We start from the raw sequence: 20,947 nt of genomic DNA, 5'->3' as shown, positions 1-20,947 counted from the left end.
ACAAATTGTTTATTGTATAAAAATAACATGTTGCACGAACATTTTCAGCTGTGATTTACTGCAAAACCTGTCAACCACAATTATGTTTCATGCTGACATACTTTATAACTGGACACCTGAGAGCCGGTCTGAAACGTAGAATAACTGCTGCGCTGTCGGAGGATTCTCATTCAGCCTCTGTCCTTGAAATGCATTATTCACCAGGTAGAATAAAAAAATAAATCAGAAACACTAAATGAAGGTTCTGTGAAAACGCAGAATATCTCAGCCGCAGCCTAAACATTCCATTGACGCATTCCTTCATCATCATTAACGCTGAGCCATTAGTCAGCTTCTCAGGTTTTGACTCACAAGCAACTCCAACTCTTCTGTTTATCTGTCTGTGTACAGCAGCTCATCTGTTTTCTGCTTATCTCAATCAAAGCTGCATTTTCTTTTTTTTATCTTGTTCTCATTCTGCCTGTTTGTACACGAAGCAGCTCGACTGTTCTGTTGGCCTGCGCGTCTGTTTGTGACCCACCAGCCCGTCAGTGATGACGTCCCTCAGACTCCGCTGCTGCCGGGAAGAACGCTTATCGCTCAGGTTCTCATCAACTTCCATCAGTGGCAGAGGAAGCACTCAGACGCTTTATTTATAGGTGCGCATTAATGTCAAAATACTCACTATCAAATGTAGAAATGCTGCATTAAGTGTCAAAGTATGATCCGTAAATAAAGTCTCAAAAGGAAAATGAAAGTCTTCAGTGTGGCTGTAAATATTCAGGTATACGTGTGTGTATATCTGAGGGGTCATGAGATGATTAAAGGGGGGAAAGCAAAATAAGTTTGGCAACACAAAACATTCAGCTCGTTGTCTTTTCATTGACGTACTAGATTATTCAAAGAATCCATTTATACTTTGCAGAGAAAGTCACATTTGTTGTTAAACCGCTCAGGCATCTCACACAACTACATCTCACACGGGTAAAGAGACAAATCTGGATCCACCTGTTTCTCCAGATCTGCTCCGAACACTGCTTTTTCAGCAGTGACAGCTGAGGGACAGTAATGGAGGTAGGTGGAGGCAGCAGGATGTTTTAATGTGGAGAGAGAAGTCATTTAAATACAAATACTTTCACCTTTATTCTGGATCATTGACCTCCCTCAATACATTGCCTGTGATGAGCAGGGATGCAATTTGTCAAATCTTCATTCCTGTAACATTTGATGCACAATGAACTGTTGGAATATTTGAAACTAGAACTGCAACAATTTATTGATTAATCATTCAGATTTTTTTTCTCCAAACAATGAAACCTAATGTTCTCTGGTGTTTGGTTCCTAAATGTGACAATTTGCTGCTTTTTTCTTTGTCGCACACAAAATTAATATTCATCAATCATAACAATCCAATATGTTGTTGTGTTCAGGAAGGCTGACATTTCAAGACATCATTTGGGAACCATGGGACATTAGTGAGGGGCATTTTCAATTATTTCTGACATCAATCAGATAAATCGAATAATAATTGACAAAATAATGAGCAGATTATTAGATAATGGACTGTTTGTGCCAGCCCTATTTTTAACAAAAACAAAAAGCAGGCAGTAGTTAAACATTAAAAAGTGTTTACGATGGGATAAAAATGACCTTGAATGCAGGACTGACTGTCTTTTAGATTCAAGGCACTTGTTCTCTTTTCATAGCCTGCATGTTCCTCATTTCCTTTGGATGTTAATGGTTAAAATAAACAGAACATAACAGCGATGGACTGTGGCTCAGTTGTGCACTGGGCTCCTACGAACCTCCAGCATCGTCTTGCGAAGAAAGAAGCAGCCCTTTCAGTAAAATCTGTCAGTTTCAATTGTGTTTGTCACACAACAGACACTGATAGATACAAAATTATATTAATATTCACTGCATCATCATTTTTTTACTCCATCTGCCTCTTTCTCCTTCTTCCAATAAAAATCTAATTTTCTTTGGATATTACAGTTTTGAGAAGAGAACACGAGAAAGGAAAATGTCTGATACAGACATTTAACCTGCTTCAAAATTAAATGAGAATATAAAAGATGTATTCGTAGCGCTTCTGTAAAATGATTCTGCTTCACTACATTTCAAATAGAAATTGATTACACGGCCTTTCCTCACAACCGAGATCTGATCCCGAGCCAGAATCTGCCCGGTTCCACCTTTGTTTACCGGCGTAGATCAAAGCTTTGGCTCAGTCCTTGTGACTCAAACAGGCTGCAAGGCGAGAGATGCAAGATACATTTGATTTGCTGTGACAGCGCAAATGGATGATTCACTGATGAAGTTCTTGAAGTGCGAGAGCCGGGAGAAGTACATCACATGTCCCTAGCTTGTGTCCAACAACATCAAAGCCTCTCCTCCTCTCAGGGATGCCTCCGCTGTGAATTAATTTGGCGACGAGGGGGAAAGGGGAAGGCTCTCACAAAAATGGAAAATCACTGAGACGCGACATGAAAACAAGGTGCTGCACTGGAAATGGTGTCAAACTGAGCAGCCAAGCACAGATCTCATTGATTATTGTCTGCTTGCTTGAAAGTGGAGTTACTTTGAGCTTCAAAAGGAAAGTGTGACACTTTTAAGGCATCTGTTATCAACCACATGGTGGTCAATGTTGTTTTTTATTATGTTATGAATATCTCTTAAATCACAACATCATGCGATGTTTTTCTGTTTTCAAACAAAAGTCATTGAACCAGTTTTAGTTCTAAGGAATCTGACATTACCTTGCTCAGAATTCTTCACAAGGTTTTTCTTGTGCTGGTTTGTAAGCTGGTGCTTTAGGCCATTTTAGTTTTATCAGGGCAGATGGTGCAAAAAATGGGCGTGTATGAATTTGATATTAGATAATACAGAATTTGTCTGATAAGCTCTTCAATCCATTCATTTGGTCAGGCAAGTTATTTTGTAGCATTATGCTGAAATGCACAACAATATTTTTGCTTGTTTTTACAATTAAGTTTAAATTTTAGTTGTTTAGCAATGGCGCTCTTAATTTGAACCCATAAACTGTATATGAAGATGGACAACTCCTCAAAACTGAAGCCAAATCATCTTGATGTTACCCTAGTGGCTGGCTGCAGTATAGGTCATAAACCCTGCCTCCTCCATTTAAGTGGATGGGAAATGGACCAAACTAAAAAGTCAATGCACACATCAAATACATTTACCCAAAGATGGTTTCTGACATTTTTGGCTATTTTTTTATTATAGTGATGTTTGTCCAAGTGTCTCTGATAAATTTGGTTTTAATGGGGGGGAAAAATGGGGTGAAATGTCATGATTGACAGCTGAGACTGACTCGTGATTGGTCGAGCATGGTCGATGTGTCATCTCATATTAACATACAGTCCGTTTAGCCATTTAACAGCTCAGTACATCCCAGTTAAATATATCAAAAACAGTCCAATTTTGATGTGGATTCTGTGATCTCGAGGGTTTATAAGGGAGGCAGAGCTTTTTATGATTATGCAGCCCTGTGGCACATTGTAATGACACTGGTTATGGTAGAGTAGTCAAACAAGCACCTCATTAAAATAAACCATCGAACCAATTCACTGGCAGGATGTTGTTGTCTTTAATAAAGTGTCCCTGACCATAACCCACAGAAAACAGACAACACCTGATGATCGCCAGATTGTGTACACAAAGATCAGTGCATGCAATATTAGGAAAATACACAAAATCAATAAGGGCTTTAATGAGATTACTCAGTTGTTTGCTTTGGTGGAGAGAAAAAAAGCAATCTGTGCTTCACATATTAGTTTTACAAAGATAAGTTCAGCCTCATGGAACAGAAACCTGGGTGAAGAGGAAGAAACAGAAAACGGTAAATAATAAACCATTCAAGAACTCAGAGCTTTAACCTGAAGTAAAAGTAGCAAAGCGTAGTAATACTCATACATTCAAAATATAAATAGGTACTTAATTAAAATTACAGAAAATATTAACAACGAAATATAACAAAGAACTCATTCTGATTGTCGGAATAACATTTGTTACTGATGCATTAAGTTTGCAGCAAATTAATGTTTTATTTTGTGTTTGAAATGATGCTGATTTTAATCATTTTTATTTACTGCTCATAAATTTGCCTGAGGGGATCAATGAAAGTCTCACTTTAAGTCGTATGGTACCATTTCAGAACTTATTTGTTGATTATATTTGTGTTGTAATATAATAAACTGGATTTGAAAAGTAACTGTAAGTACTCAGGTAAAGTAAAAGTACACCAACAATTTACTGTAGTTTTTAGTACAGTACTTGAGTAAAGGTACTTCGTTACTTTCACCAGGAAATGTAAAATAACCATGAAAGAGTATAAAGGAAAAGGAAACTTTCAAGGTTCTGTGACAAACAAGGCAACGTTATAACAGAATATGTTTTTGTTTTTCTTCTTACAGGGAGAAACAACACGTGTAGGAACCTGCCGCTGTCCAAGATTTACCAGGGACAGATTTTTGCCAGAGGAAAAAAACAATTGCAATGGATTTTTCAATCTGTGTGTTCAGCATCTCTCCTCTGAGGGAAATTAAAAGTGCAGCGAGAGGCCATGAAACAGGAAGAGTAAACCAAACAGTCTCATTCACTTCCCCAAGTTTGGATTTTACAAATTAACTGACTGAGTGTTTGCATAATTTACGACCCAACCGCTGCCCTGACTTAGCCTCCTCCACCAAATATAATTTATCTCAGTGGATTAAAGACGGCTGCAGGCTTAGCAAAAATTAATAAAAGTATTGTCTTTACAACAAAGTAAAAGACAGAAAAACAATCTTCCATTTGTGGTCAAACAGAGTATTTAACACTGATGATTATTTCAAATTACCAGATATCAGACTCCAGCTCTTTCAAAATTTTTGCTCTTTACCAGAGTTTACCCACAGGAGAGTTTACAATGTTCTGAGTGAAACCAATTAAACATTTAAGTTAGTTAAATATATTCAACTTTACCTTCTCATCCAAAACAATACGAGGGAAGAGGTGACCTAGTAGGTGTGTGCAGTAATTTAAGGACACCACCCTGCCAAAGCATGCTGGGTATTTTGACCGACGGCCAAACAAGCATGGGGTTACTTGAGTTTAGTAACATCCACTTCTGTGGGCGTATATAAAACAAATCTGCTTAAATGTGTTATATTCCTGGTTCTAAAGAGACACTGATGCAGATTTCAGGTCAGCTCTGACTCGCGATCATCTGTCGTTGGATGAGAAACCACTGACGTTAAACTCTCCTGTATGACACATATACAGCTGCAACTCTGAACTGCGACAACAGGTCTCTAACTAATACATTGCTTTCTCGATGTATATGCTGTTGCACTTTAGTTGCACATAGGCATAATTTCTAGGCCATACTGCCCAGGCCCTGATGGAACCAAATCCCAATGTGTTTAAAACAAGATAATACGTTCCATCCCCTTCATGCTCCAGGTGAGAATGTTGATCCCATTGTGCAACAGCTCCTCTAACTCCTCTTCATGATTCAATGATTAATAAACAATTGACAAGCCCTTTACATTCTGCTTTTGTGAGCAATGAGCAATTAATAATAAAACCTCCAAAACAGGTAAGAGTAGATTTATGTGTCTACAAACTTGTTTGTAAACATTACTCTCATTCCATAATTAAACCAACGATGACGTGAATAGAACATTTATCCATTTGTTTGTTTAACAATGTCTGTTGTTTCAGCCCCGCACTGTGCTAAACGGTCTGGCAGGTACACACCTGAAGACGTGACACCATGTGCTTTCGCTTTCTGTCCTCTCTCTGTGAGTCTCGGTCGTTTCCAGTCAGCGATAGAACCAGCAATAAACCTGAAAGACGAGCGGAGAGAGAGGGAGGAGGGAGGAGGGAGGCGGGAGGAGGGAGGAGGGAGGCGGGAGGAGGGAGGCGGAAAAAGGAAGTGCAGTCTGGACAAAGAATGCCAAGTGGGTGGAACATAGAGCAGAAAAACAGGAACAATGTGATAACACACGCCAAAGTACACCTGCACACCTGTGTGAAGCCATTCCTTCCGCAGGACACATGAGAGATGGTTAAGAAGTGGAGTCAAGAAAATGCAACGGAACCCAGAAGAGATTTATTATTTAAAAGTTGTTTTTGGCATCGACTCTGGTTTTTTCAGGATTTTATCGTTTCTTTGAGTGAGTTTATTATATATTGCTTTTGTTGACAATACCCAACATAGCAGCGGCTGACACAGACAGGGACCTTGGTATTCTCCGCGGCCGACGTACCTGATGAAGATGTGGTCTGCGGACGTCATCATCCTCCTGCTGTTCTGCTACGGTGAGTTCACAGGAAGTAATATGGATATTTGATTTGATGTTGATTACCGACAGTCAGAGTTAATGGGAGAAATAAATAATAACACTGAGGCGATAAAGCCGAGTGATATGTTTGACAGAGAGTGACTCGCTCTCATTCGAGTTGAGTCCCGCAACGCGAGGAGGACTTCGGGTTATAAATGACAGTGATCAATGAAAAACGCAATTTTATTTTAGAGTCTGGCTGATGTGATATTGATTAGATCATTGTACTGCTTATAAAAATGCAAATTTTGAATGGACTACTCCCGGTGTAATTTTGTGTCCTTCACATTTCCATAACTTACATAGGCTATAACATTAAAACTAATATGCTCTAGATTGGTACACCATGAGCTATGTGGATATGGCTTCACATCCTCGCAAAGTGTTTTACGTATGAATCACTATGTGTACAATTTCTCCCACAAAAGGATTGTGTTGCGTACGTCAGCCCTCCTCTTACAAAAGATAGTACCGACAAGGTGCAGGCTTGAGTTGCAGCCACCAGCAGAAACAAAGTCCATCTTGCACAATCTCCCCGTGGCCCTGGTTCACTGAAAATAAGTGACTGTGCCTCTCCCGTGACTTCAGACGTGGGGGAAATGGGATGAGAGTGGATGATGATGAACGGTTTCACAATGTGTGCTGTGATTGGAATTTTGGGCTGCCATGTAGATACAGGCGAGATATAACCTGAGTACTAAAAGCTGTCAGGTACAGAAGAGTGGCCTTGTAGCACAAGCTTAAAAAACATAAAGAATAGAAATATACCATATTATTACAAGTGTCATTAATTTTGCTTGTTTTAACTTTTTTTTTTTCAGCTTGTCTTTCAACTGGAGATGGAGAAGTGCGTTTTGTCTCGAAGAACTTTCACAATGTACTCCACTGGGACGCTGTGGAGCCGACCTCCGCAGGGGAACAGGTGCTCTACAGTGTCCAGTACCAGAGGTGAGACCCAAGATGCTGCAGCTACTACAACTTTAGTTCAATTGTTATCTTGTACATTTGTTCCCCCATGTACGAATCCACATGAAAACGTGGGTCTGAGACGGAAAAATCTGTTTTATTGTTTTGCTGGGTAGATAATTAACATAAAACAAAGTAGGAGTTGGTCTGGTCAGGAATATGTGTTCTGTGGAGGAGAGGAGCTCCCTTCACCTTTGGACTTTTTAACTTTGCAGACCTTTTTCAAACACAAAAACCTACTTAACACACAAAAGAAAAGGGAGAAGCTGAAAACGCATAATAAATCTCCTTTAAACCCCTAATTAACATATATATGTATGTATGTTGTGTAAATGCTGTAACTTTTGAAGACGTCAAAATAATTTCTGTTTGACTCAGACTCCTAAGAATAGCACTGTTTGTGATCCCCTGCTTTAAGGGGAATGTTAATTCTTTTGAAAGTTCTTCTCTCAAACTAACGAATAAACATCTGGCTCAAATGTACCAGTGAACCTTCCATGTTCGTGAGGTTTCAGCATCACAGACCGTTCTCCCTCCACTCGTTACAGGTATGCTGGAGAGCAGTTCCAGATGAAACAAGAGTGTCAGAACATCAGCGCTCTGACCTGTGACCTGACTGCGGAAACGCCATCGGTTCCCGACGTTCATTACAACGCCAAGGTGCTCGTTAACGGCCACATGCTTGGCCGCACCAGCGCCAGGTTCAAACCTATAGCAGAGAGTAAGATATCTCTTCCTTTTCACTCGAGCATTTCACTCGTGTGTTCTGTTGTAACATTAACTCATCCATCCTTGTCTCCGCAGCCACTCTGGGTGCCCCCAACTTGTCCACACACGCAACGGTGTCCTCCCTGTTTGTTAATGTCACTCTGCCCTTGGGGCCAAATGGAGTCTCCGTGGCGGAAATCATCAACAACAGCAAAAGCGGGCCGTCCCAAACTGTGATTGAATATACCTTAAAGATCACAGAGCCAAAGTGGGCTGAGTTGGTGAGTAATCCATTCACCCCCACTTCTTTTTCACTTTTAACTAAGACAATATATCAATAACCATTCAATAATAATGTCCATACACAAACGTTGAACAATAACAGTGTTTTAAGTTTAAAGCAGCGTCTTCAAAAGGACCAAATCAGTCAGTTATCATCTATATGACCCACTGTGTCTCCAGGTCAGTGAAGGCACCACCGGCCACTTTGTCATCAACCTGAAGAACAACCGAACAAAATACTGCGGCCATGTGGTCTACAAGCCTTTTTCTGAATGGGGCCGCGCCCTGAGTGAAGAGGCCTCGTTCTGCGTCACATTACCAGGTGAGAAGAAGCACAGAATATATTGATAAGCTCAGTAATACTTCATGAGCAGATGAAATATTTGATCATGAAAGGCCATTACATATGTTTTAATCACAAAAAGCGAGAATCACTTGCCATTTTTGAATGAATAAAGGCAATGACGTCACATAACTACATTTATACAAAGGAAACGGAAGCAGACGTAGCTTTTTAACATTTACAAAAACTTTTCTAAACTTTTCACTTAAGGCAAGAATGTGACACTTAACTAAGTGGGAAGCTTTCAAGGACCCACCTGCTGTGGAGGAAATGGCAGAATGTAGATATTACTCATTCACAACTCGTTTTACTTGGAGGTACTTTATCCCTCGTGGAAACAGTTTTGTAACAAGATCACATTTTAGATGTATTGTCACGTTACAACACATCAAGTCCACGAGTTAAAACTACAAAGACCATATTTCTACTTATTATTCAGCTCCATTCTTCTAAAAATCATTTCATCAACCCTTGAGTGACAGTAATGAAGAGCCGATCCAGGACAATTTGTTTTCTTATGAGTGCGTGCCCAGTGTGTTCTCCCTCCACTAGTGTTGTTGTTCTGATGTGACAAGAGACGAGATTATGCAAAGTCTCTTCACCACTCTTCAACCTAATGAATGCAGATGGTGTTATACTTTTATACTACACACATTTCAAATTATTTCAATGGATTCATAGTAACAGCAATCCCATTCCTGGAGTAATTTCACTTTCAGTTTGCTGTTTATATCCGTTTGGTAAATAGTTACTGTTAACCAACATGTAATTACTTCCTAGTAGTCGTAAAATACCCCGGTACATCCAGTAACACAGTGGATTTACCTTTACCTTACGTCACAGGGATGTTACCGTCTTACTCACTGAGAACATGCCTCGACTCGTTTGTCAAAAAGGGACTTTTCTAAACTCACTATTTATAAACGTGCTTGAGGTTATCTGATTTCACACTTGAGCGGTTTCTTCTCTTCCCGGATACGTGACACCAACGCTCTTCTCCCTCAGATAACCCACAGATGCTTTCACCGTGGCTTTTCGCAATTGCTGCTCTTCTGGTGGCCGTCGTCACGATGTCAGTCGCGTGGACGTGCTATTATGTGAAGGGTGGAAAGAAAACCATCATGCCACGATCACTGGTAGGACTAAATTCTCTCTTCAGTGTCCTTTCGGCGTTTCTGAGTAACAACGAGGAAACGCTGCTTTACAGGAAATTCAGGCCCTCAGGCACGTTAGTAACTACACACATGTTCAGGGTGGCTGCGAGGCGGCAACAGAAAAGTAATTACATGTGCTGAAACACTGTGGGTGTTGTTCAAGGGAAGTGACGGAGTATCCACTGACTCATGCTGCTTTAATTAATGAGAAATAAATTGGGCTCAAGTCTTGTAGAGAGAAGGCGTTTCCCTCAGAACATGCTATGTACATACATTGGCTTTGTCCTTTGTGTGAATGTAAAACGTATAGAAGAAGTTTAATAGATCAGCAAATGCCGGCGTATATACGGCTCAATTTTTATCATGTGGCTGCCACAGTGTAAATATACAGACTGAAATCTAACTAAATATGTTTTCCAGTACTGATTTCATTTTTATGTTTCTGTCTTTTTTAAAGGTAACATCCAGCACCTCCAAGCATCAAGTACTGCAATCTCCAGACCGCCGTATCATCATTGATATACTGGTGGTCTGCAGTCCAAGTGACAAATCAGGGGGCTACTCACCCCAGGACATGCCCTTCCAGGCCTGGCAAGACAACACCGGGACATCTGAGGACAATGGTGAACACAGTCCAACCTCAAATCACCCGGAAACGAGCGGCCAGTCCTCAGAAATCTACAGTTCAGTGGCTGTTCACATACCTGCGGATGGGAATCAAGATGTTCAGCAGTTTGCCAACACAGAGACCTGGAACCTACCTTCCAGATCAGAACCCTGGGATAAAGGTGGTTTAAAGCCAGTGTCACCTCGAGTACCACCATTACTGGATGCTTGTGAGAGCAATGCCGCCATACCTCTGCTGTTGCACACGGTGCGTGACCCCAACGGACAACTGATGCTGCCTTCGCTCAATCCTCAGTTACAGAGCTGCACAGGTGACAGTGGGAGAACACCGTTATTATCGTCCTTCATAGACTCTAAGGAGGAACGACCATTGTTAGCATCACTGCACAGCTTCGACAGCTCGGATTGGTCGGACTCCGGGTGTGATGACGGCACTGCGAACACACCAACCCAGCCATATGCTAACAGCCATTATATCACATCTCACGCATCTGTTCCACATGTGAATCTGCAATGTCAGAACGCGCCATTTTGTGACGCCACATTCGAATCAGGTTACAAACAAAACTGGACTCCTGAAATCCTTCATGAAGCTGCGTCCAAAGACATTTGTGGACACACATGGACAAACTATCGTAGAAACTGGACTCCTCCCAAAGAGGAGGAGGAGGAGGAGGGTGAAGAAGATGATGACAGGGGAGAGGAGAGATCGAGGCAAATTGTTCTGGGGAGTTGGTTGGTACAACTTCAAGAATAGTTCTCTTCTCTATAATCGTTTAAGAAAAACATTGGGTCAACAAATGTGGAGATGTTTTCATTCCAGTAGCCTTAATAACAAAAGAGGGAGGAGACAGTGGATGGGATGGGCACTTAATGACTACATAACTCAGCAGATGAATGCTTTTCATACTTGTATGTATGAACCAGCCAAGTTGCAAGAGTCATAATGTCGTAATGTCCCTTTGTTTTTCTTTTGTTCCCGGGTTTTGGAGTTGAATGATGGTCAGAAAAGTATTTTTTTGTAGAATATGTCAGAGTGAAGTTGACCTTTGACTTTATTTTATCTCATTAGTCATTTCTCTGTCATATTTGGTGAAGTAATTAGACCTTTCACCACCAAAATCAAAAAAATGTTTGTGTCGAGGCTGGAGGAAAGTCAGGAAAGCATCACCTTCATGAGAACGGGACCGATGGACGGACCATGTGAAATCATTACGCCTCTGAAGTACAATTAACAACAGCCCAAACTTTTCAAATATCACAGTGATGACACATGACAGAAACTTCTTACAGAAACTTCTTACACTCCCTAAAGACACCAACCCTGTCTGGTCACTTTAAAATGACAGCGTGAGCAATCAGCCTTGGCTCAGATATGAAAACAAGTCTGTTGCCGAGTCTGTTGAGCCGTTTGAAAGAGGAATAAAATGACTGAATATTTAAACTAAAATATTCTTATTTTTACACTCACCAACACATGTCAGTATTATAAATAATGTATGGAAAGCAAAAAAAATCCGATTAAATCTGTGCTATTGTACTAAAGTATTGTAACGTGAAAATATGTATATTTTTGTGTGACTCAAAGTTCATGACCTCATTTTGTTCTCCTCGTTGTTTGCTGTTCTGTCTTTGTAAGAAAATACAGCCTGTTAAACTTTATGATGAGGTGGGGTCATGGTGCAGCCGCAGCTACAGTGATAAGAGCTTTGGTTTTTAAATGGCCTCAACACAATCTCTTGTTCGCAACTTGTAAAGTAATAATGTCAGGTGTGTTCGGTGTGATTCAGTCACACTCGAGTCACCTGTCTGCTGTGAAGTGTCTGCTTGATGTAAATGACTGAATGCAATTATCATTACATTTGTTTTATTCTGTATTTAAAGTTTCGACTTACTACTGTACCAAATGTTTATGTTGGAAGGGTTGACTTGCATCTAAAGATATTTACAACAACAACAAATAACATGACATTGCTTTTTTGAACTGAAGTATATTAATTAAATTACTTAATTTTGGAAAATAATATGTTTCTTGTTATATTTCTATTACAACACAGTATTCCCTGAATGACTTAAAACCCTCCTGCTATTGGTGGAATAATAAACTCTTAACATGTATAACATATTAACTGTGATTACAAAGGCATTGATCCTTACTACCTACTGTTGACATTGAAAAAAAAGAGGTGAGGTGGATTATGCAAAGAATCCAAAGTACAACCCGTTGCCAAGTTGCGAGTGTTTTCAGTCACCGGCTGACAACCATAAACGTATGTTTGAATGTTACAGTTTAAATGTTTAAAACCCACAAGACCCAGTTGGTGGAGCGTCATCGTCTCCACTGTTTAACATGGTACACAGTCTGTGGTTAAATTCATGAGACAATCAATGTATTTTTATCTGTAAAAATGTATACAGATTATTAATAAGGAAGAACACTCGGGTGAACTGCACCTTTAGATTATGTTTGACAGTGTCGATGATACGAGGAGAATTTATTTCCCTTTGAATCTGGTTTGAAATGATCCCAAACACACACACACACACACACACATACAGGACTCACACAAACACACCAGATACCCAAAGGAATATACACTAAGTCAAAAATGTACACAGAAAAGATTTAAATGGGTTTTAAATGAGTAACTAATCCTAAGTACAATAGCAGCTACACATTGAATATCAGGCATTAAATGTCTGTTTCTACTTTTTAAAATATTATTAATATACATTTTATTTTATTTCTCAGAATAATTCATGGATCCTGACGAAAAAACAGGCAAATGTAGTGGACTGATATTTGTGAGTATGTGCAATTTGGTGCAGATCCAACTAAAAATCTGGATCTAGCCAATTTAAACGTGGTTTCATGAGGAGACTGTTGGGCCTCGCGGTGGTGCGCGCTCCACTGAGAGTGATTCTGGTTAAATATTCATTGGCTTTCTACACAAAAATCCAATTTTAGAGTTTCAGGTACATCAGTCACAAAAACAGGGAAGAATGAATCAGAATTATTTAAGTAGCAGTGTCATAAATCATGCCCAGACATCGTGGACATCCTGCAGAGTCATAGCTAAATGCTGGTGTGCACCATGAGAAATGTTGGCAAAACCGAATCAATACATCCTCTGACACAGTATCGACAAGAAACTTCACATGAACATGTCAGAGCCCAGATTTATCACCTGGTTGCCCCATAGAAATTACATTTATCCAACACCATTGCTCGTGCATAACACACAAGCAAAGAAGTAAAAATCTAATAAAGGTTCAATAAAGACATTTTATATTAACATGCAATTTGTGCATACTGTGGTGGCTACCTCAGGGGGGCTCTTATAGGAATATGCTGTTTCTCCATATCTTCTACAGAAGCAGCAGATTTTTTATTTTTTGTGTAATTGTCATAGTGGCTGTTGTTGTGGGCTGCTGTTCAATTCACCTATATCTTGTTCTGTGCAAACCAGTATGAGCCAGTTAAAGCATGTTACACGTTATATTTTAGAGCCCTGCAGGCATTCTGTGGCCCTCCTCAAAGACCGAGCACATCTATAACCACCATCCTTCTGTTCTGCTCTTTGAGAATGAGTCAAATGTGATGCTCTGGACATCTGAGTCCGGGCTCCGAGCTCGTAGGGGATATACTGGTGATAAAAGAGCGGGGGGGGGAGTGAGCATTGCAAAGGATGAACTGGCAAAGCTCCAGCAAAGTTGCAACCAGCAGAAAAACAATGATATTGGTATGTGAAAACGGCTCCTGTGAGTGGGAGTATGAGTGGGAGGTAGATAGACAAAAGGAATTGGCAGCAATCCAGTGAAAAACATTGGGACAAACAACTCCGAGAGATTCGAGCAAGATGTAAAAATGGCCAAGAGGATTGAACCAAGAGAACAAACGTGTGTTTTAACCACGAGACAGTCATTCTGACAACACTCGGCGTTGAGAAGGAGAGTGTGTTTTTCGTGGTAAAAGTGGTTTCCAGACTCTGGTGTGTTTAGGAAGGGAAGACATGGTGCAGGGCTGTCCAGCTTTTCATTCTGCTCTTTTCCTCTTCCCGTCTGGTTCTCCTGTCGACGGGTGTATTAGCTGCGAGCGCTGACGGGTGTTTTTCTTCCAGAGGGTTGTCTTTTTCTTCTCTTTTTAGAAAAATCTCCAAGTCCCAAGACAACCGGATGGGTGATAGCAGGGTAAACAACCCTGAGTGCTACAGGCATGATGGTACTTTGAATGGGGAATAGCAGTTTGTGCAGAACTGTTGGGTTCAGCCAAACCGAATTTCAATCACAGCTGACGCCTGAGAGCCGGCTCTGAATCAGCGAGTACTGTCGGACAGAGTCTTTGCCACTTAAGTCATTTCTATTACTGAGAGCATAAGGGAGGCAACCAGAGTCGATCCTCTTACAGGGAAATGCTCATTTCAATCACAGGCAGAAAGGCTGGAGGCCCGTTCGAAATCCACGAATTGATTTTATTTTTCTTCCCTTCAGAATAAAGAAAAAAGCCCCGACACGGTGTAATGTGTCCTTGAAACTTGATATGAGCCTTTTTTTTTTTTTCTTCTTGTGTATGGGGAAAGATTCACATTAAAATTGAATGGCTCCTTGAGGTTTACAGTGGAAAGCAGTCTTTCAGGAGGCTATTTCAAGTTATGAGCACTTACGCTTTTCTAATACAGTGGTTTTCAAACTTTCTCTGCCCAAGGTCCACCGAAGGGCAAGTCAACATCACGAGGAGCACATGTAATCTTAATCATGCAAAACCCTGATCATCCATTCTTACCTGTTTCTCTTTCTTTTTTTAAAGTTGCTGTCCTTCACACTGAAGGCGGGTTAGAAATCAATGCATTAAAAAACTGATATAATAAATTAATAAGTAATTCCCAACTTTTTGTTTCAGGGCTCAAGACTAACTTTTAACATTTGTTACACTGGTGCGCCTAACTTTTTTCATTTAGGTGCCCAGCACATAATACCATTAAACCTTTTCTTGACAGTTTTCATATGCATTATTAACTTGTTAGCTTTAGGGCTGGTTTTCGATTCCATTTGAATTGTTTGAATATCAATTTAGTTCAGGATATTTCAGTGTACAATCATTTTTTCTCAGAGAACCAAAGCTGTAAACTCTCTAAGGAAAAACTTGGTGCATTCTTACAAATATTAAGGTCGGCCCTTCACAAGAATCAATGTTGTGTGTATGTGTGTGTTTGCTCATCACATTTTCAACACAAAGTCTTTGAGACAAAGTACAGAGACACACCAGATAAATGTTTGGCGCACCGGTGCGACGAAGGAAAAACTTTGTTCGCACTTCACAGATTTAAATGGTCACACTCTGGAGCCCTGTAGTAGTATAGTAGTATTGCAATAATAATATTGTACATTTTTCTCAAAATCCCACGGCACACCTGGACTTGCATCACAGCACAGCAGGGATATTATATCCATATTTAAGGCAAAGTTCGAGCAGGGAGAGAAGCTAGTGAAGTCAAAGAGGATACGTCTCAGTGTCTCAGTCATAAAACTATTCACCCACATTCACTGAATATATTTTGCTTGATTTATCTTTTATGATAAAGTGCACAAAGGTAACTGAAACGTGTGACTGTCTTATCATGGATCTGTACTGTGATCCCTTTGATTCGGCACCAAGAGATTACTTTGTGACCGAGTACTGAAAGTTCAGTCGGTTCTTTTAGAGCCTGATGCTTTCATCTCACCAACAACAATGGGTTTTTGTTTTGGCCGCACTGAAGCTGCAGTGCTTTTAAGGATGAGCAAACTTTCACACTGAAAAAACAAATTGCTTTTTAAGGGTTATTTCTACACGAGGACTGAAAACAACCTGTACAGCTTCGTCAATAGACACTCACATGTTACTGGCTAGTCAAATTCACAACTTCAAATCATGCATTTGTTACGGGTCCCAGGATTGGTACCACAGCAACAAAGTATGTCTGTAAAATACAGCATGAATGCAGCAGCAATAAAGACACGGAGCATTCAGTTCATCATCCAGACTGCATCTGGCACGTGGCCGGAAGTTACCCCCAAAGAGACAGTACGGGGTGCAACTGCTCCCGTGCCAACCGTTCCACCTGAGTGCTGCTGTCATCTACTGATCTCTCCATAATGCATATGAAACATTCACCCACGTGACTATCACGTATATTACAGTTGCAAAAATTACTATTAAAGTAATTAAATCAAATATTTTGGGGCATACCACACATTTGCCAAAAAGGTATTTACAACCTGCACAACAAAATGAAAAGCAGGTGGCTGGATGGTGTCCTTATTTCCTTATCTCTGATTGGTTGACTGTTTCTCTAACCACTGAAAACAGCCCATCATTTAGCACGAGACCAGACAAATTAGATTTACTAAATAAATCTGAGATGCAGGTGGATACTCAGAATGTGCAAACAGACCAGGCCATCTTAAAGATGGTTTAGCATCATCATCATTTATTCACACCTTGGATGACTTAAGTGATACTGAATATAAATTGATGATTTAGAAATGCTCGACACACACAGAGAAGAACATTTGGATTTGGCTCACTTTAAGTTTGAGGAGCAGCCAGCAGGTAAACTCTTCTTCCACTTTGACGTAAGGGAAGAAACAACAAGCATCCTTTCACCTGCTACCCTCAGTGAAAAGTCCCCTGCTGCTCTCCAAGTCTAAATCACTTGATGAATCGAAGTCTGCATGCCCCCCCCCCCTTTCCTCTCTTGCATTTCAATGAGTCTTTAATGGGCCCTTGATTAGGAAAAGGCACCAAAGCAGCTGTCAAGGCTGGCCAGGAAATGATAGATCATCCTGCAGACTTCTGTGTCCATTAAGCCCTATTCCGGACCAGTAGGTGAGAGGATGAAAAGAAACTTTATTAATATTCCTTTTCACCGAGAGAAATCCCCGAGGAGCAGTGATCGCTTCAGTGTTCAGACGGCTGTTAGACGAGAGGAGCGTCCGGTGAGCGCTGCCAACGCTGTCGAAAGAAACTGCTGCCAAGGCATTATTGCACATAATATAATGCCAGTCTAAGAGTTCCATGGCTGCTGTGCTGTTTGCTCACAGGCGCAAAGGGGAAGAGAGATGACCTGAGAGATACTCAAACGTCCAATAGGAAATATGTTAAATTTGTATTTTTGCATATCGAAACATGATGTAGAATCCTGCAAGGAAAGTCAAACCGTATCTAAAATAATAAAAACATCCGGTATCCCTTCACGTTCTCACCTTCAGCTCGTGTCATGCCAGATTTACGATGAACGTGAGGTGCGAGCAGAGAATAAAAAAGCAACTGCCTCCGAGAAGTAATTACAAATAGGATATGTGGGGATTTTCCCGTGCAATGAGATCTCACATGATGTCACAACCTGTTCTTACTGATTTAAGAATAAACCCATTAATAAATTAAACCCACACAGACGCACAAAGTTCAAGCTAACAAGAGATTTGGAGTATTAATGAAAGTAATTTGAACGGCTCACTGAAGCTGTTACAAATTCGCTGTGGTTTGACCGCTATGGATTTTGGAGGCTGACGCAGGAAATGATATTAAGAGTAAAACATTTCCATTACCAAGTGTTTATATTTGAAAAAACAGCAATGATGTTGTCTAATGTGTCTAATGTTTTTAATACATAAATTTCTAATTTGTCTTAAGACAAGTGGTATAAAACATGGAATAAACGTTTGCCACACAATCGCACTGACTCTTGCTGTAATTCATAATTTATGCAAGGAGAAACCGCACAGCGAGCATGAATTGTGAATAGGCATATTAATGATTAATAAAACACGTCGACTCGTTCTGGGTGTGCAGCAAATACTTATTCCTTGTTGGCTCGCCGTGCATGTTTCTCCTGGCACATCAGGTGCTCTGGGAAAGTGCCACTTAACTCATTTGCATTTGTGGTCGCAGAGAATCAGGCACTAAACCAGACCGATGTGCACGGGCTTTAAAGGAAGCAGAAAACTTTCTGTGATCGCAATGTTTTCAAGAAAAACACAAGAGCGACCCCCTTTTCCTATTGTGAGGACTGTCAGGAGTAAAGGACAACGCGACACGAGATGTTTCCGGGGGACTAGCAAGCCGAGGAGTCTCCAAAACCGAGAGGAACTAATGAAGGTGGACCTCAGCTGCTTTGTCCCCGGAGTTATTCTTAGTGCGACAGTCACTGCTGATGTATGATGAGACGAAGGCCTGGCAGCCACAGCTTGTATTGTGTGCTGATATTCCAGAGGCAGGTGTGGCCTCTAAAAGCTTATAAATAACCCCCCATCCTTCCATACAATGCTGCGGCCTTGAGTGATTCTGTCCTCACGGCCCCTGTGCGCTGTTTAGTCCCCGTCAGTCAACACTACTGGACACACAAACACACACAGACAAAATCAGGCAGCCATGGCAACAGATTCTTATAATATATAATGTGGGCTTCTTGCAGAGGGACATAATTAAAAAGAAAAAATTCTCCAGCACAACACACACACACACAAAACCTTACAACACGGATAATTGTGTTTTAATTGGCAAGTGGGCTTCATTTGAGGTTTTGTTTGCAGTGACAATAAAAGACAGATATTTCAGAGTTATCACACGGACATGCACAGTTCTGATGGACTGAATATGTTTCATGACAGGAACTAATCTGAGATCTAATCATAGATGGGGCCAAAGTCCTGATAAGAGCTAATTTCATATCTGGATAACAACACATGTCGTTATTTATACTTCTTCTCGCCCATGTTAACAGGAGCCAAGTCTTTGCAGATGAAACAGCAGCTGTTACCTCCTTTATTTTCACGATTCCAGAATTATACCTGTGAAACATCTGAGTTTGGGTTTATGTTTTGAGCACCAAACTTTATTTTTGTGGCTCTCTCACTCGTACTCAGCCTCTTGTCTGACATCATTATTAATAAAAATGCAAAGAATTGTCCCGATGACAGGAAATATTGCAATAAAGATTTGTGGTTTGACAAAATAAACGTTAAAGAATCCCATGAAACAAAATTATGTTTTTGAAAGCAGAGGAAAAGGAGAATGTGAAAACGTACAGTATGAATTATGTGTTTATACCAAAGCATTGTGAACATGTCGTATTGCATTGATGATCATCAGTATATAGACATCATAGAAAAAAGATGGAGGGCAGTAAATAGAGGACAAATTAAAGACTGAAGAATGGAAGGTGCAGTTCAACACCAGAATCAGGTGGAAAGTCTCAGGTGTTGCCTCTGACATTATTGACCTTTTGCTTTTGAAGAACAGGGTCCAGGGTCAGATTTTTTAATGAGGAGGAACCAGATGGTTCGAGTTTCACTCTCACAGAGACTCTGCTTAAGTCGACTTAACAGCTGACTTGCTCCTTTCCATTTGTTCTCCATCCTGACGCCCTGTTAATCTCCCCCTTCTTTTTCTCTCTCCGTCCCCTCCCTCCAGCCCTCTCCCTTCTCCGCCTTGTCACTCTCCTGCTTTTAATTTTTCAACATTCGAACCAGGTGGGATGACATACATAAATATGTATTCTTTTGACAGTGATTGAGTCGACATGTTTAGTTCCACCAGAGCCGGTTCTTCTCTCAGCTGCTCAGGTCACTTAGTCCAGTCTCTTTCTCTACAGGAGGCCTGTGTGTTATCTCTTAGAAGTGTGTCCGTGGATTTAAATGTAAATCGATCTGGTTGATGACAATGATAGTGTGTGGCTGTTGTGGGTTTTTTGCGTGTGCATGTAGGGCAGATTGTTGTGTAAGGTTAAGTGTGTGTGTGTGTGTGTGTGTGTGTGTGTGTGTGTGTGTGTGTGTGTGTGTGTGTGTGTGTGTGTGTGTGTGTGTACGGGGAGCTGTCATTGGTCTATATTTATCAACTTAAGAGTGAGAGAGCAGTTGTGTCAACATACTTGGCAGTGAAGGACACTTTGTGTTTAGGGTCACCCTCACCGCTTCATCCACGCAGACGGGGACAGTGTGAGGGAGACGCAGACAGACAGTGGCAGGTAAGACAGAGAGGTGAGACCGAACCACTTCTTCAGAGACAGACAGGCAGGCCCCCGGAGTGGAAGTGGGATATTTCTGTCCCACACATCTTTGGCACGCAGAGGACTTCAGTTTTTAAAGAACACGTGAGTGGGATTTCCTTTTATTCAGCCTTCGTTTCCATTTAGCACGAATGGCTTTCATCAGCTACAGGTTACTGGGACATTAAAGAACAGAGAATATTAATGAAAAAAATAAAAACTCAAAATGTGAGACTATAGAACATCTGCACGATACAGTAAATTATCATTTTGTCTTTAAATTGTCAGAGATGTCTTTTCTTTTTTGTTTTTCCAGCTATATCACCGTCTTAATGGTCTCGTCTTTTCATGGCCTCAGTGAACGTAGCTTTTAATTCCTCTCTCGTGATGGCATGATGTACCTCCTCCATGTTAACAGATGGGATATGGACCAAACTAAAAAGAGTACGCCCAAAAAAATTCTCAAAGACGGTTTCTCTAATTTTAGGTAGTTCTTATCACACAGACACA

At 40.6% G+C, this 20,947-nt stretch overlaps 3 protein-coding genes across 3 annotated transcripts in view; all 3 read left to right on the top strand.

Annotated features, from left to right (window-relative positions):
* LOC118113339 (B-cell receptor CD22) overlaps positions 1 to 20,947 on the top strand; it is a 1,629,935-nt gene that overhangs the window by 841,115 nt on the left and 767,873 nt on the right. The gene's annotated exons all lie outside the window — the stretch shown is intronic.
* Positions 5,988 to 12,433, top strand: ifnlr1 (interferon lambda receptor 1). Its single transcript, XM_035163042.2, has 7 exons — positions 5,988 to 6,306; positions 7,151 to 7,277; positions 7,844 to 8,016; positions 8,100 to 8,284; positions 8,466 to 8,607; positions 9,634 to 9,764; positions 10,240 to 12,433. The coding sequence occupies exons 1-7, from the start codon at positions 6,258 to 6,260 to the stop codon at positions 11,164 to 11,166; spliced, it is 1,734 nt and encodes a 577-aa protein (XP_035018933.2). The 5' UTR covers positions 5,988 to 6,257; the 3' UTR covers positions 11,167 to 12,433.
* myom3 (myomesin 3) overlaps positions 20,329 to 20,947 on the top strand; it is a 49,416-nt gene continuing 48,797 nt past the window's right edge. The window contains exon 1 of the mRNA XM_035162993.2: positions 20,329 to 20,542. The gene's annotated coding sequence lies outside the window, so the exon portion shown is untranslated. The remainder of the gene's footprint in view (positions 20,543 to 20,947) is intronic.

The sequence above is a fragment of the Hippoglossus stenolepis genome, chromosome 8, assembly GCF_022539355.2.
Source record: "Hippoglossus stenolepis isolate QCI-W04-F060 chromosome 8, HSTE1.2, whole genome shotgun sequence".
Lineage (NCBI taxonomy): Eukaryota > Metazoa > Chordata > Actinopteri > Pleuronectiformes > Pleuronectidae > Hippoglossus > Hippoglossus stenolepis.
This window is presented reverse-complemented; position numbering and strand designations above follow the sequence as displayed.